A 27,351-nucleotide genomic window follows, 5' to 3' on the forward strand; every position below is an offset into this window, starting at 1 on the left:
GTTAGATGTACAAATGATGACCAATTTTGACAGCCAGGGGAACAGTGATTTCGTTCTCCTTAGCATACTGATTGTTTTCTCTCTCACACATCTCTTAATGATTCTTTGCTGTTCATTTACCAGTAATGGCAGTCAGGCCCATGAATGTCTTCCCAGTGACTGGTACTGTGATCTCAGAAACAGGCCCCTTCCAGCAGAAATCAATCTCTGAGTTCTGGGAAGGTTTAGAATCCACTGCATACAATTCGGATCATGGCATCTGTATGAATTTAGAACTTCATTTGTACTGTTTGTAATGGTGTGTGTGCCCTGCGATTGACTGGTGACCTGTACAGGGTGTGTTCCTGCCTCTCACCCAGTGCATTCTGGGATGGGCTCTGGCACCTCCCACGACCCTGACCAGGAGTAAGCTGGTATAGATAATGAATGGATGGATCTTTACTGTCAGTACTGTGCTGAGATCTTTGATTGCATACTTTAACTGTGTTTCAGTATTATAACCACAAATAAAAATTATTTGTGAGTTTTGTATCCAATGGGGTAAATATTCCCCTATGTGAATTGCGGTGTAGATCAATTGTTCTGGTAGTTTACTTACGTTCAGAGGACTGTAAGAATCAAATACCAAGTAGCCGTTACTGTATATCTTGGGGTAAAAAAATAGGATGTGTTTGCCACAGTAAAACTTTTTTTTAAATCACTGCATATTTGTTGATTGTATAATATGATAGTTGTAATTGGTAGACTTGATAGATGCAATGTTTTCATGAATGATTGTCTTAGGCTTTTTCCACAACTTTAAATGCACAGTTCTTATCAGCTGGAAGGCATTACCTTGTCTATTATCTGCAACTGTGGGAGATGTCCTCTTTCAAAAAATTTGAGTGCCAGAACCCCCAAACTCGATGGTGTTCTGTGTCCCTTCTAAAGTCACCCATTGATTACCAAAGAAAGACAGATATTGGCTGTCCACTTGAAAAATATATTATTCTTTCTCTCTCGCTTTTGCACCATCTCTGTGTGAGCACTCTGTCCAGGTGGGGTGTGTGTACGGATGTGTGTGTATAGGCATACTTTTGAGTAATACAAATCCTGTTTGAAATGGTCTATTTTTGTTCAGCTTGGGACTGACTAAGCTTTTTTATTGGGGTCAACTATTCTTACTTTCGTTATGTACAGATTTGTGGGAAAACTAAATAATAAAAATACAAACTGAAACTGGAAAATGTTTCCCCACCTTATTGTTTTAAAATTTGCACTGCAAAAATTGTGTAAATACATATTTTTGGCAATTCTGTTTTAATGTGAAATTATTTTCTATATCATTCAACATTATATACTGCTGCCATTGTTTTACCAAAAAGAGTGTTTGAAAGATATTTTAATCACGATGAGATTTTCTGGTGAAATAAAATAAAATGAAGCCTTGCAGTATTATTGCGCAGGGTAGCTACCTCACAGATTTGAAACAAGTGACGAAGGCTATTTGTGACTCAGACTGTGGTGGGTTCAACTCGTGGGTGTGTTAAAGAGTATTAGCGCAATCCTTCACATTGAATATCATCCAGCATGGTCTAAAGTCCAAACACTCAGTTCTTGCCGTTTTTGGTAAAGGGTTTGATTGGTTTCATGCTTTCTTGCTTCTACATATGAGAAACTGTACATAAGAAACCTTTTTTAACTTTTAACAGTTTCATCAGAAACTTGTCCTACTGAATATATGTACATTGACATTGTGACACAAGTTTCACTTTAAGGTTGTGCACAATGCGCACTATCGCCCGCCCAGCCTTGAGCATAGTTTTATTAGTGCCGTTCAGATTTAGTTCCAAGCGTTTGGCTGATATACCTGATGCAATACCAGCTCCCGTGTTTAGGTCATTGAAAATAATTTTGATGGCAGCTCACATTTCACTCCATGTGAACTAATAATTTAATTATTTTTTGGCTGACAATGCTGTAATTGTTATTATAAAAATTAGGCATTTTAATTTGAAATTGCCACTCCCTATCAAAAACAAATGTTTGTATTTCTTTAAGGGTTCGAATACGTAGGATTCAGGATACGAGGTTGTACTCATGGAAGACCAATGGGGAGAGAGTATGCTCGAACAAGGGCAAATCACGTGTCCAATCACAAACGAGTTTGTTAGATAACGGTGAAATAACGATTTCGCGTTGGTTCACTTCTGGAAAAAACTGGAAAGAGCATCTTTAAAATTCTGTACTGATATAGCTGTAGCGAAAAGCGTACATTGAAATGGACGCGGCTACTGATTCAGGCAATGCGAACTGTTCGGAAAATGCGGATGTACGGTCCTGCGCTGCGGTTAAAATTCCTGAAAGACTGTTGAAGAGGGACCTGGAGAGACAAGAAGCAGTGGAGCGCCGCAAAGAGGAGAAAGAAAGCCAGGCCGTCACGGAGGAGAAAGGCGATTTCTTCTCCAGGACATTCAACTCTGAAAAGGCGGAAATTCAAGATCTTATGTCTGGTTGTTCAGAATTGGATCGCGACAAAGCTTCTGAAATTTTAGAGGAGGTGACACTTAAAATACAGCAGCTTCAAAAGTTCCTAAATGACAGCGTAGTTTTCCTGCCCCAGTATGAATTGAGGCAAGCACAGGCTTCGCTACAGACGCTGCAGAGCACGTTAGCTGAGAAAAGAGACCAGGTTCTGCCTAAGAAGAAATTTGCCTTCCGATCACGAGTTACAGCAACACACAAAGCTCAGGACATTCCGGTTTCTACGCCCAGTTCTCAATGTTCCAAGTCAGAGAGTGATCGTCAGAGCATCGAAAGCGGTGGCCCTAATGTTGATGGTAACATTAGCGCACAGCAGTGTGGGTTGGCTAACGCTGACTCGCAGGTTTTGACCATGGGAGCGGAGGAGATCCGACAGCGGGACGTGCTGCTGACCCACTTGTCGAATTGCAAAGTGAGACTTCTCGGGACCCCGAGCACCCTGCACATCAAACACATCCGTAACTCGGAGATCCTGTGTGGGCCAGTGTCTAGTTCTATCTTTGTTGATAATGTCTCGGGCTGTACCTTTGCATTCCCCTGTCAGCAATTGCGAACACATCACACGACCGACACTCAGGTGTATCTGCACGTCACCAGCCGGGCCATCATCGAAGATTGCAGTGGCGTGAGCTTCGCTCCGTTCAATTGGAGTTACCCCGGAATCGACGCTGACTTCGAGGTGTCCGGGCTGGACAGGGGAAGAAACAACTGGACTCTTGTGGACGACTTTAACTGGCTGGCCGCTGACACACCATCACCGAACTGGACACTTATTCCCGAATCAGAGAGGAGATCCGACTGGGACTAAGAGATTAAGATGAAAGCAAAGGGATCCTAATTGAAAGTAAATTGAGATTATTTAAGAATATATTTCACTCCTTAAAAATGTCTTCTATTTCACTGTATGTACCAAAAAAAAAAAAAAAAAAAAAAAAACACTGAAATTGAACTATACCTTCAACACCCCCTCTCGTGTACCCGCAAATGCCTTCTTATAACGTCACATTCCGCGAGGAAAAAGACTGTCAATGTTCTGGTGTTCAAGTTTCAAACACCAAGTAATAAATAACTGACCCAAATATTTGTTGTGCCTGACAGACAAAAACCCATTCTTAATAAGCATTTATAAATTCACTGTAAACATAGATGGTATTTGACCACAGTAATTAAACAATGTATCACAGCCTGAACCCACAATTTAATAAACGCAAATTGTACAACCAATGTATTCTCTGTATTCGACTATATGATATTACAGCTTGGTTTAGCATGTCAGTTCACTCATATAACATGTACTCAAGTATTGTAATTGTAATGGCTGTTGCATTTTGGTAAAATAAAGTACATGTACAATAGGCCCCTTGTTTGGATGCTCAGTATTGCATGACCTTGTTGAGTTAAAAAATGACATTGTTAAATGTTTCCTTTTAAGAGACAACCAAGTATGGCATGAAAATCTTAGGAAGAAAATGCAAAGTGACTACTTTTCTACCTTTGGCAGTTATCTTTTAATCCATAGGTGGTCAACTGGCTACCTGAATTCTCAATGGTTATGAGGAATGGAAAATACAGTTTAAACATTTAGCAGTTAAAACAAAACAAATGAATATATGTGTTCCAAGTTGCACATTCACAATTTTTGCACTGTGTTATGATTAAGTTTCAATGATTAATGGACTAGAATATATACCTACATTTTTGTTTTTGGTGCATTAAAACAGTTTTTCCAAAAGTATTCAATTAGTTGTGAACCCTATCATTCATTATGGGGAGTAAATGGAGATTATCCATCTCATAGTACTTTGTCATTAATTCTGCAGTTGCTTTAGAGTTAGGGTTAGGCCAAATCTGGTTGTCCCGTCTAAAGACAAGTTGTAATTTCCACCCTTGAAAAATACTAACACAAGAGCTGCCTCCAAACACTCACACACACAATTATGTGTAATACTCCATACATACAGTGCCCTCCAAAAGTATGGTCACTAGACAAATTTGTTATGTTTGCTATATGGTTAAGGCATCCGGATTTGAGACTGAAAAGACAAATATGAATCAAAATTATAGACAATCAGCTTTTATTTTGTGGTATTTGCATGGGTAAGTTTTACCATTTTACAGAAACACCTATTTTTGTTTTGAGCCCCCCATTGTTGCACTGTATGTGTAACAAGCACGGAACCGTCCAGACCCACGGCGCAATTCACTTCCGCATTTTAGCTGGTACCACCTGTGCGTGCGTCCTACTAAACGAAGCACCACCTGCGCATGCGTCCCACAAAACGTCCCTCAAAGGTCGTCCGTAAGTGAGTGACCACAATTTGCCATGCATAACCCACGGCAGCAGTTCCTGCGTGCCGTGGGGAAAAGACAAACAGCCCTGAAACAATAAAATACACTAAAACTACAGAACTATAAGCGTGTTCAACCCCATGGTCCATAATCTGAATGTAATTCATGTGGAGTATTGAAATTGCAGATGAAATGTAATGTGAGCTTGTAAATTGGTAATCCAGGTCAGTGTTAAGACATCTCATTTGAATTCACTGTCATCAACATTCCATTTTGCAAAGTTGTTCCCTTTGGAGTGTGAGTATCTTAACTTTTTTGTCAGTTTTATTCTTACAATACTGCAAAATGCTTACTTCCTTTTCTCACTCCAAAACTACAGCAAGACTGGCTAAAGTGCTTTCACTGATCATAGGAATTGGGACTAAAGGAGTGAAATATATTATCAAAACTTAATTTAGCGAGTAATGTTGGCAACCTAGAGCTTTAACTGTGCATAGCACTGTTGTGTTTCAGGCTAAATTTTTGAGGATAATCTGTAAACTGATTTGGCTGCACTGGCTTTTCCATGCCTAGATTTCAATTATATCTGTTTTCTACATATTCTCCCACCCCGGGGTAAACTTTAAAGAGCCAAGGGTCAGACCAGAATTGGTTTTGTTCACTGGGTAGGATAGAGTGGAATATCTTTGGTAGATGAAATGAAAAAGGGTGAAGCCAAATATCACCATCCACCTTAATTATAGGTACTCCAACTTCACCAGATAGCCTAAATTGTTCAGGGCTGAATGAGGGTGTGCAAATGGTCAATGGGAGATGAAGAGTTTAGGGAGGAGTGGGAATTAGCGGTATCACCACTCTACTCTAGTATATAATGGGTCCCCTCCATTTATTTTTTTTCTTCTCTCTACCTGCCACTGTCTTGACGTGTGAACAGAATATGTGGCCTTAAGTCCATATTCAGGAACCCTTTACCTGGCCAGTTCAGCACAAGGAGTTTGACACTGAAGCACCAAACCAATTACACAGTAAGACAGGAGATTAGAGGCAGGGATTTTCCTCAAATGGGATCAGGCCGATTAGCGGGTTTAGGATGACGTACTGCAACTTCGATTTGATCGCTCAGATCGGCAGCAAGCCGCCTCCCTTTGCAGGAAAAGAACCAGAAGAAAATGGTTGTGTAGCCTGCGATCCCACCTGTTTGTGCTAATTTATGTGGAAAAAAATTATCTTTTTTGGTGACCAAGGCCCCAGTCACCTACGCTATGGGTTTTCCTGACATTTGGGTGGTCAGAATGGGTGTGAAGAGGAAGACCCTCACAAAAGTACCTTCTGCAGCTCCCTTCGGGAACGGATTACAAATTTTTGTCTGAGGTTCTCTTTTTGTGCCGTTGCGTTTTTAAAAATTGTTGCTGAAAAAAAAAACGAACAGATATTTATTTACTTTGAACTGTAAATCTCTGTTTCTTATTTTGTGTGTGATTTGGGCAGGAGACATTTGGAGCAAAAATGGTGCTCATGAAAGTGAAATTCGACCTGAAGAAGCGAGTGAAGCTAGCCCAGGGGCTGTGGCTCATGTACTGGCTAGCCGTGATGGCTGGCGTGCTGATCTTCAGCATGGGGCTCTTCTTTAAGATCGAGCTGCGCAAGCGGAGCGAGATGATGGACAATAACGAGAGCCACTTTGTCCCCAACCTGCTGATCCTGGTGGGTCTGCTGGCCTGCGGGGTCAACGCCTTCGGCGGGAAGGTCTGCCACGACTCCCTGGATGCCACCAAGTTCGGCAAATGGAAGCCCATGATCAAGCACTTCCTGTGTGGCTGCATCCTCTTCAACGTGCTCCTCTTCATCACGGCGCTCCTCTGCTTCTGCCTGCGCCTGTCGCTCCAGTCCACGCTGGCCGAGGGGCTGAAGAATGGCATGAAGTACTACAAGGACACGGACACGCCCGGGCGCTGCTTCATGAAGAAGACCCTGGACATGATGCAGATCGAGTTCCGCTGCTGCGGGAACAACAACTACAAGGACTGGTTTGAGATCCAGTGGATCAGCAACCGCTACCTGGACTTCAGCTCCAGTGAGGTGAAAGAGTGAGTATTCCCTGTCCTCTTGTAGTCTCTTCTGATGCAGACATACCTATGGAGTGAAAATTGTGTCCAGGTAAAAGGCAAACCGCAGCACAGGAAAGCAGCTCCAAGAACAGCACTGGTTCAGTCACGTATTGCCTAGGTCCTGATCCAAACTTGGGTTTAGTACCAAAACCCTTTTACTTTACAATAGAAACAGAGGATGGCCATGAGCTGACATAATGCAAAGTATTGTGGGACAAAGGGCATGTGTGAGATATATGTAGAGCTGTTAACTGTTCATAGAATTAACTACAGATTATTAATAACACACTCATGAATAGAGGTATGTCAGTATGGCTTGAATGTGTTGGAGCAATCTGGCTCAAATTGGAGAGTCAAACCTGATGTCCTCCCCATTCTATGCCTATGGTTGCAAGGGTAATGGGGGTTTTACATGAGAAGTCAAATGTGAGGGCTTGAAGGCAAGAGAATATGAGTATCAGAAGGTTGACTGGTGTTAGGAAATACTGGGCTTTCGGATCGCAATAAGTTTGTAAGTGACAACAGCAAACTGTAATAATGTTTGTATCTGCTCAGTCTCTTGATACCTATGAACCATGTTTACAGGAGCCTACTTGAACATGTGAGTCAATATCTTGACCTACATTTGGATAATTGTTCATCGTTTAGGCTATTTAAGTAAATCTCAGATTAATTATCTTTTACATTAACAATATACAACTATAGAAAAGTGGAGAGGTTGTTGGTAGGTCACGTGGAATGGAGGGCAGTGCACTGTAATTGGGTTATGAGGCAGTTGTTAGCTAGGGGAGGGGGTGGTGTAATTGGGTTGGGTGCAGTCCAGTATTATTGGGGTAGAGGGCTTGGGCAATGGAAGCCTTAGGGATAACAGTAGCAGTGCAAGTGAGCTGGGTGGTAACTGTGGGAAGAATCTGGTTCGTGAGCCAGGTTCTGATTAGTGGATAATCCTTCTGGATCTCATTTCCACGTCCTTGACAGCTTACTGTCTCCACCAATCATAACAAGACCTCAATGAGCTGCCAGTAATAGGCATTTGCCCTGAAGACACTGATAGCCGGAACGCTAATGTCCTTGTGACCACACAATCATTATGATTCAATAACAATGTAGTCTATGTATCTACTGACAGATACAAAATGTCACATTGTACTATTTAGAAAATTCTATGTTGGAAGTTGTTCCATAGTATTTCTGTGAATGGCCTGTATTTTTTCCTCATAATGACAGTTTGATAGATTCAGTGATCACCAAAATTAACTTGATGCAATGTGCATTTTAAGAGAAAAAAAAACTTGGAATTTTGAGTTACAGACAAATGTTGATTGAATCAAGGCCTGTGAATGTGTGTGTGTGTGTGTGTGTGTGTGTGTGGTCTTTGCATATGTGTGCATGTTCATCTTTGTGTGTCAATGTGCAGGAGTTCAAATTGAGGGGAATATGTGCGTGTATGAGAGGAGCGAGAAAGAGGGAGTGAAAGAAAAGGGGCGGGGTTGGGGGGGTACAGGGGCGGATATTGATAATTCCAGAAGACAGAAGACCATGACCATCATCCGTGCCCCTGTCACTCTCACTCACGAGTGATCCTGTCAGGTGGATATTCCCATAAAACCGCATTAGCGCCGCCTGCCCCATTCCTGTCACTCATATAAGTCTCCCTAGCAACCTACCAGCCAGCTGTTACACCGAAGAGCCTATTAATGTAACCTATCCCCAAAATTTATAACAAACACTATACGGGAAAACAGAAACAGAATTGTGTAGTTACTCTGCGGTGTAGCCAATCACCGGTGAGATAAGCGAGTTTGACCCTCACTGAAATTTGCAACCGGTGCAAGGTTTGTCATCCTCTTACGAGGCACTCCTCCCTTTGAGGTGAAGAGGACATTTTTCTAAAAAAACTGAAACCTGACAATCACTACCACCACACATATGCGTCCAAAAAAACCACAATTGGATTTTGACGGAATTGTGCGTTGAACATTGTTTGTAGACGACTATGTTGTTCACTTTGACTGCTTGTCTGGCCAAATGGGCCTCTGACATATTGGTTCCCCGACTTTAGCACCCTACAGACGTGTTCTTGCGTATTGGCATGTTCCGTGTTCTGAGCATTTGGGTACGTGTCTTCTGTGTGTCTCTCAGTCGTGTCTTGAGTAACGTGGAGGGGAAGTTCCTGATGGACGGAGTCCCGTTCAGCTGCTGTAACCCCAACTCCCCTCGGCCCTGCATCCAGTTCCAGCTCACCAACAACTCCGCCCACTATGACTACGACCACCACACCGAGGAGCTCAACATCTTCACGCGCGGTTGCCGAGATGCCCTGCTGTCCTACTATGGGGGCATGATGAACAGCATTGGGGCACTGGTGCTGCTTTTCACCGTCCTGCAGGTGAGAACCAAACAGGAAGCTGGGTGGGTCTCTCTTCACCGTTCATGATTCAACAATGATTCCTGAAGAGCTTGAGACCTCTGGAGGCCTATTAAAAAGCTTCTCAGATACAACTAATTAAGTGTTTATTTGATTGACACAGTTGAGAGTTGTTAAGTCTTTAATGGCTTGACACAACCAAGAGCTACAGACAACTTAGATAGTCACAGCTGCTCCTCATGTCCTAAGAGTCTGGACCAGATTGCTGCCTACTGTCTCTCCGTTCCAGTTTCTGGATTGTACAGCATGACAGGAGCTGCTCTCTCAGTGAAATATGAGAACACCCAACGTCCAACCGAGCATACATGAAAGAGGGTGATGAGAATGACTACTGAATGCCAGGCTATGCGGAGATGTGTGGGCAGAGGCAGTATTGACCTCACAGGCAGTCCTCTGCAGGGCTGATATATGAATGGTTCTCTTAATGAGCCTCAAGCATTAGTGCTCCTCTCCTGGGCATCCTTCCTTTTCACCGTTGAAAAGAACCTCTGACCTCCTGGGCCTCAGTGCTGAGTCTGGGCTTTGCACTGAACTGTAAGAGCAGACTGTTAGTAACTGAGACTCAGAACACACCTTCCTTTTAGAAATACAGAGCTCCATATAAGGTAATTCTGCTGCCCCCTACAGTCTGCTGTGGTCGCTGTGCTGTAAGGAAGAGATCGGCAACCAATATAAACCCCCTAAGAAAGACATGGGGTAAAGGGTGAGGGGCACCAAGGAGTGGGTAATAGAAGACCATGGGTCCAGGTGGGGTTGGCAGTGGTTAGTCTGGGGGGCTATGCACTTTAACTTTGCGTCTTAATGCAATACTGGAACAAATGACACATGCTGAAGCTGTGCCACTTCCCCGTCTGGCACTAGGGATCCAAACAGACACACATCTGACTCTTGATATGGTGGTCGTTGTGTCAGCAATGTCACGGCTCTAAAACTTTACCTTCCCATCCCACACAGACAATTTGCCCCTTTATATGAGAGATTTGGGCAATGCAAACCCTCACACAGTCACACGTTCATATCAAAGAGTGGGCAGGAGTCACACACTCACCGCTTCTGAACACATGAAGGTCAGATTGGGGTTTGGTCTGAACCTTGTGCTAAAACCAACCAATCAAGGTGCTATTAGGGCCTCTTAAGTTTAATTTGTGCTGATTACAGCAGACACATCAGCTAATGAAACCTTCATCCTGAAATAGTTTGGCTGATGCAAGTGCAGCATTGATGTGACACAGGGTAATCAGAGCAAGCCCAGGCTCCAAGGATCACCATTTCCCTGAGGAGTTAATCTTCACAAGAACGGACATCTGACAAACAGGATCTTTAAACAGTGTTACAGAATGGGATTCTAGTGACTCTGTACCAGGCATTGAGACTGGGGACCAAGGTGTTGATGGCTGAATCTACTGAGAGATATGACTTATTGAAACAACAGTCCTGTTTCTGATTGTAGTTGAAGAGCGATTAGGATTACGTTAAGGGAATGTTAAATTTAGAGAATGTATGCAGCAACCAATGACACTTCGCAGTCAATAGTTTTGAGGTTCCTAAAACTGGGAGAGATTTGCAGAGAACAAAGAAATGAGATGTTAGAGCTCAATGGCATTTGTGAAGTTCTTACTCAAGCATAGCAGTGACAGTCGTGCTGTTAGTACAAAACTCTAGTGGAAGTGAAAATTTGACATAGTAATTTATCTAGGAAATGTACAGGTTCATTCATGAATACAGGCGTGTCAGCATGTCAAAACCTACTAATGGGAACTGTTCCATAATGCTATGAGCTGAGAGGCTTGTCTAGAAGGGGCTGATCAAAGCATCAATGCGGTCAGTAATGCAGTTTATTCCTCTGGCCTCCAGGTGGCAGTAACAGTGGGGTTGAAGTACCTGGGCACAGCACTGGAAACCATTTCAAACCCTGAAGACCCGGAGTGTGAGAGTGAGGGCTGGCTGCTGGAGAAGAGCGTGAAGGAGACCCTCAAAGGCTACATGGAGAAAATCAAATTACTCTCGGGCAAGGTGGAGGATGGGGCAGGGGGGGAGGCGCAGGGCGTTGCCACGGTGAGCTGAGTGGGTCCCACCCACTTTGATTGAGACCACTCCCTCCCATAGGAGCAAAAGAGAGAGCAAAATCCTCTCCCACACCACTCCAACTATCAACAGTGAATAAAAGTACTTCACATGGAAAACAAAGAACAACCAAACATATGAGAAAACATTTATCCATACAACTGTATATATACTGACATAATTTTTAAAAGTATATTTCTCAAAAAAGCCCAGCTCTTAGAAATTTGTACATGTTAAGCTTTTCATATGAAAATAATCCCCCAGCCTCCCCTTTGCCACACCCCCTGCTTTGCATAATAGGGTTGTATATAACAGTACAAGCCTAATAACACCCCATCCTTTTATTTTGTTAAAAATGTTTTCCTTCTACTTTTATACAAAAAAGTCTTTATCCTATTATATCTTTTTATAAGTTGGATATATAACCCGATGGATACACAAGCCATGCTCCATGAGTGTATGTGTGTGTGAGATGAAGAAAATGCATAGTAAAGGACCTTACTGACCTTTCACTGTTGGGCATTGGTCAGAACAGGGGGATGGTGACACTGATGTTTTAACGAGGTCTCCAAGGTGCGTCCTCAGGTCCAAATGATCGAAAGTCCCAGGCTAATTCCTTTTGGACAGAGGCTAGGAATGCGGAGGGTGACAGAAACATACCCATGATCTGAGGCAGCTGTCGAACCCGAGTTCTCGCAGTCTCCCAGTAGCCACAGATTCCGTGACCCTGTGCGGATTGACATCTCAGCCAGTCCCAGGAGCGGGCGGAAACGTCGAGCTTTCGCGCACATCTCTGCACACTTGAAAACACGTGCTCTTCTCACACACACATACACATGGCGTGGTGCTGTCATCGGGTTATGCATCTGCTGGATGTAAGAGGCAGGTTAACACAACGCGTGTGCGGCCTTAAGGGGCTGCTGTCAGACTGGCGTTCAGCTGTGTTCTGGGGACGGGCTAAAAGTTGAGTTTACAGAGAGGTAGTTTAACCATCACCCCGGCACGAGTACGTAGATGCTAACAGTTTAATTTTCCAGATTGTGTGAAAAATAAACAGAAGATTGTAATGTTGCTAAAACTTAAAATAAGTTATAATGTCCTGTATGACTTTTTCTCCTTACTTCCACTGTAATTTTGACAGGTAAACCCTTGTCTGTAAATTTTGACTTTGGTTGAACAGTAATGTCTGTTTTGTGGGCCAGGTGGAGCTGACAGCCTCTCCACCTTGTAAGATAAGCAATGTATAAAGGGATCCCCGAGCGCACATCCTGTCTTGCATGACCAGAGCGAGTTCGCTGTTAGCATGTCAGCTGCTTCTGCATAGGCTCCATATTAATAGCATCGTTTGTCAATAAAGCAACACAAGACGGCACTCCTGTAAAAACAAATTTAATCAGAAGTAATTCCAGTTTGACAGGCTGCACGGTGGAGCACTATGTGACACCACCACCCCTCGTCCTCACCTTGTTCCGCTTTTATAAATGTGGGGGCTCCCAGAATGCATGTGGAGCGAGACCCCTATCCAAGGGTGACCCGGAGGGGTGTGTTGAGGGCTGGGGAGGAAGACGTTGGTATTGGCAGCTACACTTCCACGGGACCAGTGGGGTGAGAGCTAACCGAATCCTCCATTTCACACCCGAAGCAGGGCGGTGCCACGTGCCTGCCAGGGGTCATCAAGGGGCGAGGGGCGGGGCTACTGGTTCACATGCCCTTTGGCACTCCTGTGCATTCTCACCAAGCCAGCAATCAGAGTTGCTTCCTAATAACAAAGGGCTGAGACTATTGAGAAACTGTTATTGTACTTATAAAAAAAAAAAACTATGTAAACTATTTGTTAATATAGATTATTTTTTTCTAATGTCATAGCTAATCTTTAAAAAAAAATGTAAATAGTTCACAATTTCAGCAACAAGTTGGTTTCTGTGTCTGGTGTAGATGGTCTCCTTGTATATCTGAATAAAGGTTTAGTCATGTGTGATGTCTACTCTAGAACTGTGGTCTTTTTAAGCGGGCGGTGAAGACACTAACGAGCAGACAGGCTGTGATGCCTTGCCCGTTTTCCAAGGCTTAAACAAAGCGGAGAGAGGTCTGGCATTCCACCAAAACTCAGCACGCAAAGCAAGACACCCCCAGGCAGTGCATCCGATATTTGGTAGGCCCACTTCGTAACGGTTTGCTGAACCTGGTGAAATCCCACAACAGAGGGCCTTTCCATCCGGTGGGAAGCGTAACACGGCAGGGCTGGGAGAGCCACGCAGAAGAGTGGGAAGATGGGGCCCTCGGAGGTTGAGGACATGGGAAACGGGACACAGAGGGCCGTTGAGGGAGACGGTAAGACCCCGCTCTCTCTCTCGCCCGATGCGACCAGTGAGCTTTACATGAGTCCTCCTCTCCCTGGCATATAGCATATTAACACGCATGTATGGTAAAAACACACCGGCTGCACTACTGCAGACCTCCAGCTGCATTTGTGGGCGTGTGCTTGCACTACGCGTTAAGATACAGCAGCCTTATAGCAGGAACAGGCTCCACAGCACGGCTCTTTACTGCTGTGATTTTAATGCTGGTTTGGGCTGTGATTCGTAGTCTGAGCAGTAACGTGAAGTGTGAGTTCCTATTTTTATTTTTTATATTTTGTGTTTCAACTTCAAAACTAGCTGTAGCGGTACTGAGGAGCCGGTAAAGTCAGAGCACCAGAAGGAGCAGTAGACGGTACATGAAGGTGGGCAGACTCTGTCCTGAAGACAAGTGAGACTTCCAAAAAAAAAAAGGTTCATTTGGAGAGTGCAGGAAAGCAAGGTGACAAACAGGAGCAGAAGGTACAAGGCCCAGGTAGAGGCTAAGGAGGACAGCCTGGAACATTCTGTGGCCCAAAGCACATAAACAGTGTCTGAGGAGATAAGCCTCGGGGATTAGCAGATTAGCCTCGGTCAGGTGACACACCTCAGCGCAGGTGAGGGTACATCCTGTGGAACCCTCGTTTATCACTTGTGTCACTAAATCCAGTGACAACAGAATCTTCCACACTGCAGAGCACCTGTTAAGAGTGCTGAAAGACTAAATCTATACGTACAGTGGAAATGACCGTACTCTGGCTATCTTTCACACGCACAATCCGTGACCGATACGGGTAAACATGTGGCTTTGTCTCAGTACCCTGGACTCAAACTTGGAACTCGTCAGGTCTGAAGGTAACACTCATCCCCCACTCACCCGATAAAGGTCTTGGGACACGGGCAGCCACACTGTCCTGCTTGGCCGCTGGCCTAATCCTCTTTCATAGGTGACCCTGTGGGGCGTGCTGGCCACTGTGCTGGGGGGGTGGGGGGCACTGGGGACTGCTGCGCAAAGCAAGAGTTATTATGGGCTGCTGCGTAACCAGGTCACACACAGCTCAGCGCCCATATACATATATCCATGTGTACATAGGCACACAGCATATATACAGATATATACACACCTATATATAGGCAGTGCGTGTGTGTATATATGCATACAAGCATGTACACACGGCATAACATGCCCAACAGACTTCTGAACCTCTTGGTTTTTAATGCATTTATTTAATTATTTGTTTTACAATATAGTACAATGTACCCATTTATACAAGAATTCACATATTAACAAGTCTGTTCATTACATGTGATGATAATGGATCCTCAATACTGGAAGCGTGCCACAGAAAGGTGGGGGGGGGGGGGTTGTTACCAGAAAATATTTACTGGAAATCCTTCAGATACAGAGCTACAAATGAGTGTGGTGTGTGTGTATGTCTGTCTGTGTGTATATGTGTGTGTGTGTGTGTGTGTGTCTGTGTGTCTCAGTGTGTGTGTGTGTGTGTGTGTGTGTGTGTGTGCACGTGTCTATTTCTCCGTGTATATGTGTGTTTATGTTTGTCTGAGTGTGCGTGTTTGTGTGTGTAAACTGTATTTGTATGTAAATACAATAAATGTATGTAAACAAATCTTTGTATTTGATGTTTTATCCTGGCTAGGCACACTGCCCCTACAGCCTGAGGGACCCAAGGATAGAACCTTGTGTGTAAGCAGTGACATCACTGCAAGTAGCCAATTAAAGCACTGAGGGCTGACTACTATGGACACAAAACCAAAAACCAAAAGCCCAAAAAAATTCTAAATAGGATATAATGGGATATTTCTCTGCTTCCTGGAGCAGAAATCAGCATACATGCTAAGTCCACAAAATACAAAACAACAAGCAAACCAACAGGAGCACATTAAATTAATTCATGTTTCCAAACCAGACACCCCCCCCCCCCCACCCCTCGTTTCTGTGCGGGATATAAGAGTTCATTTAAATAACAAGTGTTATGAAACATAAAAAGAAACTACAAAAACGGCAAACGCCCAAATCTAAATACATTCAGGAAACACATGCACGCACGCACGCACGCACGCACACGCACACACACACACACACAAGTGGAAATGACTCGAAGATAAACATCCTTTCATTCAAGGCTGTCCATTATCAGAGTACTGTACATGAGGGAGCGGTTCCGGATGGGGGGTGGGGAGGGCAACCATCGCTTCAATCTCCCGAACCATACAAACACAAACACACACACACCTCACAGAAAAAAGACATGCATCCGCCAGGTAGATGCAGATACAAAAGACACAATCACCCCATCTCTCTCAAACATGCATGCGCACTCACACACACACACACACACACACAATCTCCAGGAGTCTTTACCTTGGCTTATTTTCACTGTCATGTATGTGGGGTTTCTTAAAGACATGCGGCTCACTGTTAAAGCGCAGTGTGTGTGTGTGTGTGTGCGTGTGTGTGCGTGTGTGTGTGTGTGTGTGTGTGTGTGTGTGTGCGTGTGTGCGTGTGTGTGCGTGTGTGTGCGTGTGTGTGTGTGCGTGTGTGTGTGCGTGTGCGTGTGTGTGTGTGTGTGTGCGTGTGTGTGTGTGTGTGCGTGCGTGTGTGTGTGCGTGTGTGTGTGTGTGTGCGTGTGTGTGTGTGTGTGCGTGTGTGCGTGTGTGTGTGGAGGAGGCGATCCTACACCAAGCTGGACTCACCAGATACAAAACACTCTTCTGAGATCACAGTGTGGAGAAGTTCCTGCAGCCAGCAGGCACTACTGTCATTCCATCCAAATCAGGCTTCCACACACACACACAGAAATTTGTGCTTGCCCAAAAATCTCAGGTATCGTCTCATTTAAAACAGCGGTTAATAACTCAGAACTTAAGCCATTTATCCTAGAAATAACTTAAGTAATATATATACATATATATATATATACATATATATATATATATATATATATATATATATATATATATATGAATAAAGAGAAATGAAATGGTATTGTTCAGAAGTGCTCTTCTGAGTATTCGTGTAGCATTGGAGCTGGTCACTTGCACAGCCCAATGCCTGTCTAAGTCCTTTATATGTTTAAATGAGGAAATAAAAAGAAATGCAATGCTGCATGAAATAATAGCAAAAAGAAAAAGTAAACTACATGCATTAATCCCCTCTCAGAAAGACTGAGGCAGGGAGGGGCACAGAGCTAGGGTCACATTGCCAAAAAACCACCTTCTGTCCCGTGTGTGGGACAACTAGTCTGAGAGCAAGACCATCCAATCACTGGCCAGGCCAGGGCTGCTGGGCGTGGCCTTAGGGCTGGGCCAGCGTGACATCACAAGTGCTGCCAGTCGATGCCCACCAGTGTCTGGTTGGCCTCCTGGGCGTGGCCGATCTCCTCTGTGATGCTGTGCTGGCGCCAGAGCTTCTGAATTTTCCGGTACCTCAGCCGACAGAGGCGAAGGGGATTCCCCCGTCTGAGAGAGAGAGAGAGAGAGAGAGAGAGGGGAAGAGTGTGTGCGTGAGACAGATGGAGAGATAGGGAGAGAGAGGCAGAGAGAAAAAGAGTGCACATGGGAGAGAGAGGGAGAGATACAGAGATAGGGAGAGAGATGGCTGAACACTGCAGTACACACAGAGAAGCGTAACACTAGAATAAAGGAGAAAATGCTGAACCCTGCAAAACACAGAACAGCTGAACACTACACAACTAAATCTACTGAAAATTGAGAACTGGCCAAACAGGAAGTGAGAGTAACAGGGCGGATCCTACAGAAAACAGGAAGAGGAGCTAACCTGAGGCCCTGGTCAGTCTCGCCGTAGTCATCCAGATAAGGAGGGGCGTAGAAACAGCCTTTCGTCTTCCCAGCCAGGAACAGCACCTGACTCTCTCTGACCCTGGAGCAGCGACACACCCACGCACAGTCAGTCAATCACATGTGCAAGCACAACACGTACAACTACGCTGTGCCAAGCCAGGGGACTTCTGTTCACCAGTCACATGCCCAATATCACAATCACCTCGCCAAACATGGGACAGGGAAGACGGTGGATGGGTTTCTCAGACAGGGCAGGTTGTGAAAGGGTTTCTGGGATAGGGGAGGTTGTGATAGCGTTTCTGGGATATGGGAGGTTGTGATAGCGTTTCTGGGATAGGGGAGGTTGTGATAGCGTTTCTGGGATAGGGAAGGTGGTTGAGGGGTTTCTGGATTAGGGGAGGAGGTGGAGGGGTTGCTGGGATACGGGAGGTTGTGGTAGGGTTTCTGGGATATGAGGAAGCCGAGCCAGGCGAGGGTTACCTGAGGAAGATGCCGACTCCGGCTCCACAGGCGAAGGTGTGTGCGGTGCAGGCCCCCACGTCCTCGCCCTCCAGCTCTGTCTGGCAGCAGTAGCTCTGGGAGCAGAGCATGGCACCGCACACCAGGCACAGGGTGGGGGCGCGCGACTTATCCCCCCCAGACTTGGGGCACCTGGGCAGGGGCACAGGACAGCACTCAGCACCTTCACCGCAACCGCACCAACACCAACCTGTCGCTGCCATCGACGCCAGCGCGATTTCCTCTGTACAGTACATTACATTACAGAGCTATACAGAGGACTGAGGTCTGAGAGGCTCACGTGAAGCTGGAGGCCTGATTGATGAGGGCGCTGTAGTCGTCTGGCAGGTCGATCAAACGGTTGGACTCCCGGGGAAAGCTAGCGGTGGAGATAACAAAAAAAAAAAAACCTGGTCAGTCCCCAACCAAAACAAAAATTTAAAAAAGAGCAAGCGCCAGTGCAGCTCATCTACAGCCTGTGCAAGGCAGGTTTCTTTAGGAGCAACAGTACTTAAGATGAACTGTTTATGCTAACAAGGTTACACTGGCAATGGGCTGCTTGCCTCTTGTTTGGTTCAGGGATATTCAAAGACCTTGAGAAAGCTGCAGGTTTCTGGTTGTGTTCAGGGTCAAAGCCAGGGGGGTGGAGGGAAGAGAACTCACCTCACGAGAGGGCTGCTTCCTTGGAGGGACTCCCGCACACCTGGGTGTGAGCACCACCTGCAGGAGAGGGGGACACAGTGCACACATTCAATAAGACCACTCCTATAACAGACAGCAGTTTATTTTAGGCACTCCAATCTCAGTTGCGTGTGTTGCAGCCAGCATGGGGATTAGACTCAGGAGAGAGGATCCAGGGGCAGGGCTGGGAGAGCATTAATACTGCGGGAGAGGAGAGGGGGGTGGGGCAGCCTGGAGGTCAGTTTGAGAGCAGAGGGCACAGAAAGGACAGTGTAGTGTAATGGAATGGGGTTAGTCCCAGAGCACAGTGTAGTGTAGTGTAATGGAATGGGGTTAGTCCCAGAGCACAGTGTAGTGTAATGGAATGGGGTTAGTCCCAGAGCACAGTGTAGTGTAATGGAATGGGGTTAGTCCCATGGTACAGTGTAATGTAATGGAATGGGGTTAGTCCCAGGGTACAGTGTAATGTAATGGAATGGGGTTAGTCCCAGGGTACAGTGTAATGTAATGGAATGGAATGGGGTTAGTCCCAGGGTACAGTGCAATGTAATGGAATGGGGTTAGTCCCAGAGCACAGTGTAGTGTAATGGAATGGGGTTAGTCCCAGGGTACAGTGTAATGTAATGGAACGGGGTTAGTCCCAGGGTACAGTGTAATGTAATGGAATGGAGTTGCAGAATAAGATGAGCACAGCGTAATGGAGCAGAAGGGGGTACCGTTGTAACAGTGGGTCCAGCAGGTCTCTGTGGTTCTGGTAGAGCGGTAGCAGGTTAGGGGGCAGGCAGAGATATACACACAGCTGCTCCAAATGATATGGACCCACAGCTACTAATACAGAGAGAGAGACAGAGAATTAACACCTCAGAACTGTCAGAGGGTGACTGTGTGTGAGCGATTTCAATGTGTAAATGAGAGTCTGTCGATACGTTCATTAACATGAATGAGTGCGTCACAGGAGTGGGTGGGAGTCCAAACGTGTGTGTGTATGCGAGTGTGCCTGCATGGTGAGTGTGTGTGGGCACGCGGGGACTCACCGCGCAGCTCCGGGGGTGTGGGCACCCCGTTGAGGTGGTGGAAGAAGAGCGCGGCGGCCCTGAGGTAGGGCAGGATACCCGCCCTCACACAGTGCCACAGGTGCCAGCCCGAGCCCACCTCACGCAGGCCACTGCCAACAAGCACAAGGTGACTTACACACACGCCGGGTCCTGCTAAAACACTGCTACGGTCACTGTGGGGACACTGCCACTCTTACCTGCCCAGGTGAGTCCTGAGAAGGTTATAGAGGTGGCACACTCCCTCCTCCACTTCATCGTCTACGCCCCCACTCTCCTGTTCCATGGTCGTTTCCGCTGTGGACACACACACACACACACACAAACCCCAAACAGTGACTAACAGTTCTTCCACAGCGCGCTTTTATGTCCAGCACTCAACGTGACGGCGCTCTCCCTCACCTGGCACGGACGTGAGCAGGATCTGGACGATGTGCGCCACGGTAACCAGGTGAAAGAGGTGCAGCTGGACCGCGTCCACACTGAGACCTGAGGAGTCCTGACAGTGAACAGAGCGGTAGGACAGGACCAGACTCACCTGAGACAAGGACAGGAAGAAAACAAAACACAGAGGGAAATAAAACAGTTACTACTGTAACACCACATATTTCAGGAAATGTGTCATATTTGTATGCGTGATAAAACGTGTTAAGAAAGTCAGGGATGATCACGAATAGTATCTGATAACGAATAACAGCAGCTGGTCGTGAAAAGCCAAGCTGAGGGAATCACAGCAGCAGCCACACACGGGCATTTCTGTGGAACTGGCGGCCTCACCAGCAGGTGGAACATGTCCACATCCAGGATACTGGGAGAGCTCTCCACCTGCGGGTCTGGAACCAGCGCTGTGGGAACACAAGGCTCTGCATCAGCACACCGGCTCTTGCGTGCAGTGAAGCATACTTAACAGAACTTCCCCGGCTATGAGGCTCACCTGCTAACAGTCTGATGAAGTGGCCCTGCACAGAGGGCAGAGAGGAGGCCGTCCAGCAGGCTGACCCAAACCTGGCCAGAGACCTCAGGCAGTCCTCCTGCAGACACACAGGACCAACAGCACTCTAAGAGCTGCAGACACTTACAGAACAATAACTGACCTGTACACTAGGCCTACTGCTCAACCAACTCTTCTGCCTCTCCTTTCTCCTTCTCTCCATTCCTAATTCCTTTCTTCTCTCTCTATCAGTCTTCAATCAGCTCCATTCTTCTCTTTGATACCCCGCTCTATCCGCATTCTCTACAGCCCTGTTCCCCACTCCCATTATAAGATACTTCCTGCTTGACTTATCCCCAAACAGGAAGTGATGTGGGCAAGGTTACCTGTCTGCAGGGCAAGCTCCCAAACAAAGGCTTCTCCTCATCCACCAGTAGTCGCTCTGAAACACACAGGAACATAATATAAGTAATAGTTTACATAATTTAAGTGAGCCAATGTGAGTTTCCCAAGCAACAGATTCCTAGCAACTGAGGGGGGGGTTAAGAGGGTTAAGCAGCGTTTGATTGGACTGTGCGTGAAAAGGGTGGAGTAAGGGCTGAAACTCACCGATGGATTGGATGGTATAGGCACAGCTGCCCCAGCACATGATGGGGACTCGGGGGTCCTGCTCATTGGGATGCACTTTAAGGCCAAATTTGTAGGTCGCTGTTCCGAACGTGGTCAGCATCTCCTTGATAGTGGCGGAATAAGGATTTCTGCAGGACAGAGTTTGGAATAAACAACTCATGAGGGAGACCGTGTGAGACTGTATGAGACAGAGGGAGACTGTGTGAGACTGAGGGAGACTGTATGAGACAGAGGGAGACTGTGTGAGACAGAGGGAGACTGTGTGAGACAGTGGGAGACTGTATGAGACAGAGGGAGACTGTGTGAGACTGTATGAGACTGTGTGAGACTGTATGAGACTGAGAGAGACTGTGTGAGACTGTATGAGACTGGGGGAGACTGTGTGAGACTGTATGAGACATGAGGGAGACTGAGTGAGACAGGGAGAATGTGAGATTGTGTGAGACTGAGAGAGACTGTGTGAGACTGAGGGAGACTGTGTGAGACTGTATGAGACAGAGGGAGACTGTATGAGACAGAGGGAGACTGTGTGAGACAGAGGGAGGCTATGTGAGACTGAGGGAGACTGTATCAGACAGAGGGAGACTGTGAGATTGTGTGAGACTGAGGGAGACTGTGTGAGACTGAGGGAGACTGTGTGAGACTATGTGAGACTGTGTGAGACTGTGTGAGACTGTATGAGACTGTATGAGACTGTATGAGACAGAGGGAGACTGTGTGAGACTGAGAGAGACTGTGTGAGACTGTGTGAGACTGTATGAGACTGTATGAGACAGAGGGAGACTGTGTGAGACTGAGAGAGACTGTGTGAGACTGTGTGAGACTGTATGAGACTGTATGAGACAGAGGGAGACTGTGTGAGACAGAGGGAGACTGTATGAGACAGAGGGAGACTGTGTGAGACAGAGGGAGACTGTATGAGACAGAGGGAGACTGAGTAACAGTGAGTAGTGTCCTATCCAGGCTCACTAGGGAGGACTCACTTAGGAGTCTGGTCAGGTCTGAAGCCCTCTGGAAGAGCACAGTCCTCCAGCTGCTCACCATCCTCTACAGCTCCAGCACCTGAAAGCAGAAGCATTACCACCAGGGTGCACACACAGAAACGCTTATGCGCTCACTTGAACGCACACACACACTCCTGACAAAAGAAGTGCCTTTAGTTCTGTTGTAGTTCCTTTTATTTAAGCTCAGATACTCACTGGTTGGCTTGAGTTTCCTGTGGGCAGAGTGGAGGGCTTTGACCTGCTGACCTACGGTCTTCAGCCACTGTCCCAGGCCTGGCTGCTCACAGCTAGAGAGAGGGGGGGGGGAGAGAGAGAGAGAGAGAGAGAGAGAGAGAGAGAGAGGGGGTTAGTGAACACTACTGCCCCCTGCTGTTCACCGAGAGATGCAACCGGCAGAACGGAAATTGTGGTACACAATACAGTCTCTGATACACTGAATGCCTACCTCAGTTATTTAAGATCAACAGGAACATTAATTCCTTATTATGGGTCTATAAGAAGCAAAATAATATCAATGCACCTCCATCACAAAACAATTTCACAACAAAAAACAACACACAAATCAGCCTTTCATTTAGCAGTTATAAGAAGGAATTGCGCACCACAACCTGCATATAAAAGCAGTTCTTAGCAAGAGGATTAAGAAACAGAGTCTTAGCGGAGGTGACATTAATGCTTTCTGAAAAGCCGCAGGACCTGCATAAAGCGAGAGTGGTGTTAGCCTTATCCACGGGGGAAAGGGCTGGTAGAGGGCTGGTAGGCTTTCTGGAACAGGATTACTGGGGTGTATCTGGGCAAATGCTGGCCAGAGGTTGCTGCAGGGTCGAGGGAGGATTACGCCATTACGCTAGGCCTTCACTGGGAACCGGGTGGGAAAGGCCGTGCTCTCCCCTCACTTGCAAAATATTCCAAATCCACGCTCACACATGGGTAGGTTTTATTTATTTTTTGTTCGTTTATTTTCGGTTGGTTTAGTTTTCATGCCTCAGAATGAACTATGATTAAACATGCCACTTCAGCAAATCTGCCCCTTTAACCACAGCTGGTTTCTGAAATGAATGTTTTTTTCAAGCAGACAGAAAAAAAAACAAAACTCTAAGCAGCCCTTTCGCATAATTCGTATTGATACGGATAATAGGAAAACTATGGGAAAACACTTGACGACGTCGGGACACACTGATGGCTTTCTGGCAGCGGCGACCCACACAGGGTTTCCCCTCAGCGCTGTACAGGCTGGGCGCCATTCCCAGAATATTCCACAAGGGCCAGTGTGCGTTCTGTTCCTGTCACAAGCCATTACCCTGGCATCGCTGGCCCTGTCATTCCAACAGTGCGAGAGAATTACAGTGGCGCATGTACGGAATTACACTCAACTGAAACATGACAGCATCAGGCGCTCAGGAAGTCTTCAGCTACCAGCCATCATTTCATGAGTGCTTTTTATTATCATGTAAGTGTTTTCGTTTTAAAAAAGCCAAAGAAAAGAAGAGAATTACTGAAATTAAGGAATTAAGAAGCAAGACTGACGGTGTTCTGGCATGGAGTTTTCAAACAGCAAAGAGAGGCCGAGGTCACGCGAAACCGAAACGCTGCGACACGCTGCGAGTGACTCGCTGATCTGAACCAATCACGGTGCGCCGCTGCGGAGAGGAAGGACTCAGAAAGGCCACAGGCTGGCAGGGAGCGTAGCTCCGCCCATCTGAGGCGAGCGAAGCCTCCCTCCGCCAGTAGTTTTCAGGGTAAGGTGTGGGGCGGGGTTTTTTCGGGGTTACCTGCTGGGGCCCTTGGACAGGGGCAGGAGGGGGATGACCGTGTTGCTGAGGCACTCGCACAGGGGGCAGAGGAACTCGCCGTTCTCCACGTCGTAGCTGGTGTGCACGCGCAGCCGCTGCTGCCTCCGCTGCTCCTTGGCCTGCACCGCCTCAAAGTACCTGCAGACGCGCGACACGTCACCCGCAGCGACCAATCATCAACCTCAACGCCGTTTCTGAGAGAGCCACGCGACTCATTTCAGTCCATTCTGCACCAATGTACCTGCCGTCCTCCTGTCTGTGTGTCTGTCTGTCTGTGTGTCTGTCTGTCTGTCCCTCTCCTACTGTTCCTGTGTTCTACAGCACAGCTGTAAGTGTCTAGCTGTCTCTCCATCCTCAGGTCTCTTTGTCCAACCATCTCTGCTCTCCAGCACGCATCAAAAGCGTTTTCCCCCCCCACAGTTCTGTCTGTCTGTCTGTCTCTCTCTCTCTCTCTCTCGGTCGGTCTGTCTGTCTGTCTGTCCGTCCGTCCGTCCGTCCCCGGTCATGCTCACCTCTGCCAGCAGTGGGAGTGCATGATGTGGCCGCAGCTGCCCGTGTGCGTCCCAAAGGACAGGTCAGGGTGCATGAAGAGCGGGTCGTAGTTCTCTGCAGCGTGGAGACACAGACAGGCGTAAGAGCCCACAGACCCGCCGCAGTGGAGACACAGACAGGCGTAAGAGCCCACAGACCCGCCGCAGCGGAGACACAGACAGGCGTAAGAGCCCACAGACCCGCCGCAGCGGACACACAGACAGGCGTAAGAGCCCACAGACCCGCCGCAGCGGAGACACAGACAGGCGTAAGAGCCCACAGACCCGCCGCAGCGGACACACAGACAGGCGTAAGAGCCCACAGACCCGCCGCAGCGGAGACACAGACAGGCGTAAGAGCCCACAGACCCGCCGCAGCGGACACACAGACAGGCGTAAGAGCCCACAGACCCGCCGCAGCGGAGACACAGACAGGCGTAAGAGCCCACAGACCCGCCGCAGCGGAGACGCAGACAGGCGTAAGAGCCCACAGACCCGCCGCAGCGGAGACACAGACAGGCGTAAGAGCCCACAGACCCGCCGCAGTGGAGACACAGACATCACGAGAAGCCCCGCGCGCAGCGAAGGGAGCGAGCCGTGCAGAGCGCGGCGGCGCGGCGGAGGCCTGCTCACCCGGGTCGTGGGGGGGTCTCCGGCGGTTTTTGGCCATGACGGTGGAGCGCTGGACGAAGGCGGCCAGCACCATGGCGCGCCCGTCCGCGCGCACCTCCTGCTCCTCCTGGCACAGGATGCAGGTGACCATCTGACGCTTCTCGCTCACGCACGAGCGCCGCGGGCCCACACACACCAGAGCCTCATCGGGGGAGACGGGGCTGCGGGGGAGAGGACACACACACCGCTCAATCCAGGCTACAGGGGGAGGACACACACACCGCTCAATCCAGGCTACGGGGGAGAGGACACACACACCGCTCAATCCAGGCTATCCAGGCTACAGGGGAGAGGACACACACACCGCTCAATCCGGGCTACAGGGGGAGGACACACACACCGCTCAATCCAGGCTACAGGGGGGAGGACACACACACACCGCTCAATCCAGGCTACAGGGGGGAGGACACACAGACCACTCAATCCAGACGAGAGGGCTGAAGCAGTGTACGAGTACATAACTGAGACTGGCGGGGAGGTACCTGTGCACCAAGTGAGCATATAACCTGTGCAGCAGGTGTGCAGATACCTGAGCTGTAAGTGAGCAGATGAACTGTGCAACAGGTGTGCGGGTACCTGTCCAGCAGGTATGTAGGTACTTGTGTTCCAGGTGTGTGGGTACCTGTACTACAGGTATGTGGGTACCTGTGCTGCAGGTGATGGTACCTATGCAACAGGTGTGCAGGTACCTGTACTACAGGTATGCAAGTACCTGTCCTGCAAGGTGTGGGTACCTGTACTACAGGTATGCAGGTACCTGTCCTGCAAGGTGTGGGTACCTGTACTACAGGTATGCAGGTACCTGTCCTGCAAGGTGTGGGTACCTATGTTGCAGGTGTGCAGGTACCTGGGATCCAGAGAGGAGGAGGTAGAGGCCTCCAGCTCCTCCAGACTCTGCTGGAAGAGCTCCTTGTTCTCGTTGATGAAGTGGCGCTGCATCTCGCACATCTGGGCCATGATCTTCTCCCTGCGCAGACGAGCCATCTCCGCCTTCCGCTTGCGCTCCGCCTTGTCCTTATCCCGCAGGGTCTGCAGGGGGCGCCATCGCGCAGTCACACACCACTGCACTCTCGGTACACACAGCCAACGCGCACACGCACAACATCGAGCCGGCTTCCCCCAGATCTCACCTCCTCCTGACTCTGACCCCCGCTGTCTGACACGGGGCTGGTGGCCGTGCGCTTCCGCATTGTCTTAATGCCGCTCACGGTCTGCAGGGGTCGACAAAACGCAGCATTCAGAACATTCCACAATACACCGTGGTTACTTAAATGCAGCCTTACACAAAACAGTGGATTTAAAATGCAATATGCCATTTTCTAATTAGACAGCATATACAAACTTACAATTTGTTTTTCCATTGAAACTGTGTGAAACCCAGAATACATCTCCACTGATAAACTCCCCTGATGTCCACAAATTAAGTCTGCACAAATTAAGCTTCTTTACAGTTCTACCTGGGGAAGGGAGGATACACATTTCAGTGCTACAGATTTCAACCTCTGCTGCCCTCTGGTGTCTACAATAGGTACTGAAGTTTTCTTTATCAGGGATTACCTAGTGTTCGGCCAATCATATGGAGAGCAAAACCTTTTGATTGGTCAAAACATGTCAGACTGACAGCCCAGTATAGATTCACCTGTTATGAGGTTCTCAACACCTCATTCTCCCATCACTATGGTCTTCAGTGCGAGCACATGGTAGCTAAACATACAAGTCGTAAAAAAAACTCAGGGCGTTCACAATGTGAAGACCTGCACCTCTGGCTGAGGATGAGGATGATAATGATGGTGATGATGATGGTGAGGAGGTCTGGGCGTACCTTGAGGATCCAGCGGATCATGTCTTTATGCACCTCCAGGTGAGGGGCGTTCTGCAGGGTCTCCAGAAGGGCCAGGATGCTGGGAGGGTTACTGGGGGCTTCTCCTGGTCCTGAAAGGGACCAGATTAACAGAGGTATGTACACTCACTCATACACACTCACACACTC

At 47.5% G+C, this 27,351-nt stretch overlaps 3 protein-coding genes across 5 annotated transcripts in view; 2 read left to right on the forward strand and 1 right to left on the reverse strand.

Annotated features, from left to right (window-relative positions):
• The first annotated feature begins 2,136 nt into the window (after positions 1 to 2,136).
• Positions 2,137 to 3,747, forward strand: LOC118218496 (tubulin-specific chaperone C-like). Its single transcript, XM_035401183.1, has one exon. It carries the CDS (start codon positions 2,261 to 2,263, stop codon positions 3,329 to 3,331), a length of 1,071 nt encoding a protein of 356 aa, XP_035257074.1. The 5' UTR covers positions 2,137 to 2,260; the 3' UTR covers positions 3,332 to 3,747.
• Positions 3,748 to 4,013: 266 nt separating this feature from the next.
• prph2b (peripherin 2b (retinal degeneration, slow)) lies at positions 4,014 to 12,796 on the forward strand. The gene is made up of 3 exons (XM_035401184.1): positions 4,014 to 6,899; positions 9,063 to 9,309; positions 11,203 to 12,796. Exons 1-3 carry the CDS (start codon positions 6,319 to 6,321, stop codon positions 11,410 to 11,412), a joined length of 1,038 nt encoding a protein of 345 aa, XP_035257075.1. The 5' UTR covers positions 4,014 to 6,318; the 3' UTR covers positions 11,413 to 12,796.
• A 3,566-nt stretch (positions 12,797 to 16,362) lies between these two features.
• Positions 16,363 to 27,351, reverse strand: part of ubr2 (ubiquitin protein ligase E3 component n-recognin 2) — a 30,887-nt gene continuing 19,898 nt past the window's right edge. The window contains exons 27-47 of one of the 3 annotated variants that reach the window (XM_035399864.1): positions 27,184 to 27,293; positions 26,492 to 26,572; positions 26,209 to 26,390; positions 25,323 to 25,522; positions 24,672 to 24,765; positions 24,139 to 24,297; positions 22,562 to 22,653; positions 22,346 to 22,424; positions 21,342 to 21,490; positions 21,119 to 21,174; positions 20,736 to 20,832; positions 20,579 to 20,646; positions 20,204 to 20,339; positions 20,002 to 20,098; positions 19,784 to 19,914; positions 19,466 to 19,574; positions 18,732 to 18,788; positions 18,370 to 18,447; positions 18,051 to 18,221; positions 17,548 to 17,649; positions 16,363 to 17,228 (exon numbers count right to left, since the gene is read on the reverse strand). In XM_035399864.1, coding sequence (XP_035255755.1) covers positions 17,087 to 17,228; positions 17,548 to 17,649; positions 18,051 to 18,221; positions 18,370 to 18,447; positions 18,732 to 18,788; positions 19,466 to 19,574; positions 19,784 to 19,914; positions 20,002 to 20,098; positions 20,204 to 20,339; positions 20,579 to 20,646; positions 20,736 to 20,832; positions 21,119 to 21,174; positions 21,342 to 21,490; positions 22,346 to 22,424; positions 22,562 to 22,653; positions 24,139 to 24,297; positions 24,672 to 24,765; positions 25,323 to 25,522; positions 26,209 to 26,390; positions 26,492 to 26,572; positions 27,184 to 27,293 — 2,390 coding nt within the window. In that variant the 3' untranslated portion in view covers positions 16,363 to 17,086. Of the gene's footprint in view, positions 17,229 to 17,547; positions 17,650 to 18,050; positions 18,222 to 18,369; positions 18,448 to 18,731; positions 18,789 to 19,465; positions 19,578 to 19,783; positions 19,915 to 20,001; positions 20,099 to 20,203; positions 20,340 to 20,578; positions 20,647 to 20,735; positions 20,833 to 21,118; positions 21,175 to 21,341; positions 21,491 to 22,345; positions 22,425 to 22,561; positions 22,654 to 24,138; positions 24,298 to 24,671; positions 24,766 to 25,322; positions 25,523 to 25,765; positions 25,984 to 26,095; positions 26,391 to 26,491; positions 26,573 to 27,183; positions 27,294 to 27,351 lie in introns of those variants that run through there. The other 2 variants (XM_035399865.1, XM_035399863.1) reach the window with 2 other exon arrangements.

This window comes from Anguilla anguilla, chromosome 18 (assembly GCF_013347855.1).
Source record: "Anguilla anguilla isolate fAngAng1 chromosome 18, fAngAng1.pri, whole genome shotgun sequence".
In the NCBI taxonomy this organism is placed as follows: Eukaryota; Metazoa; Chordata; class Actinopteri; order Anguilliformes; family Anguillidae; genus Anguilla; species Anguilla anguilla.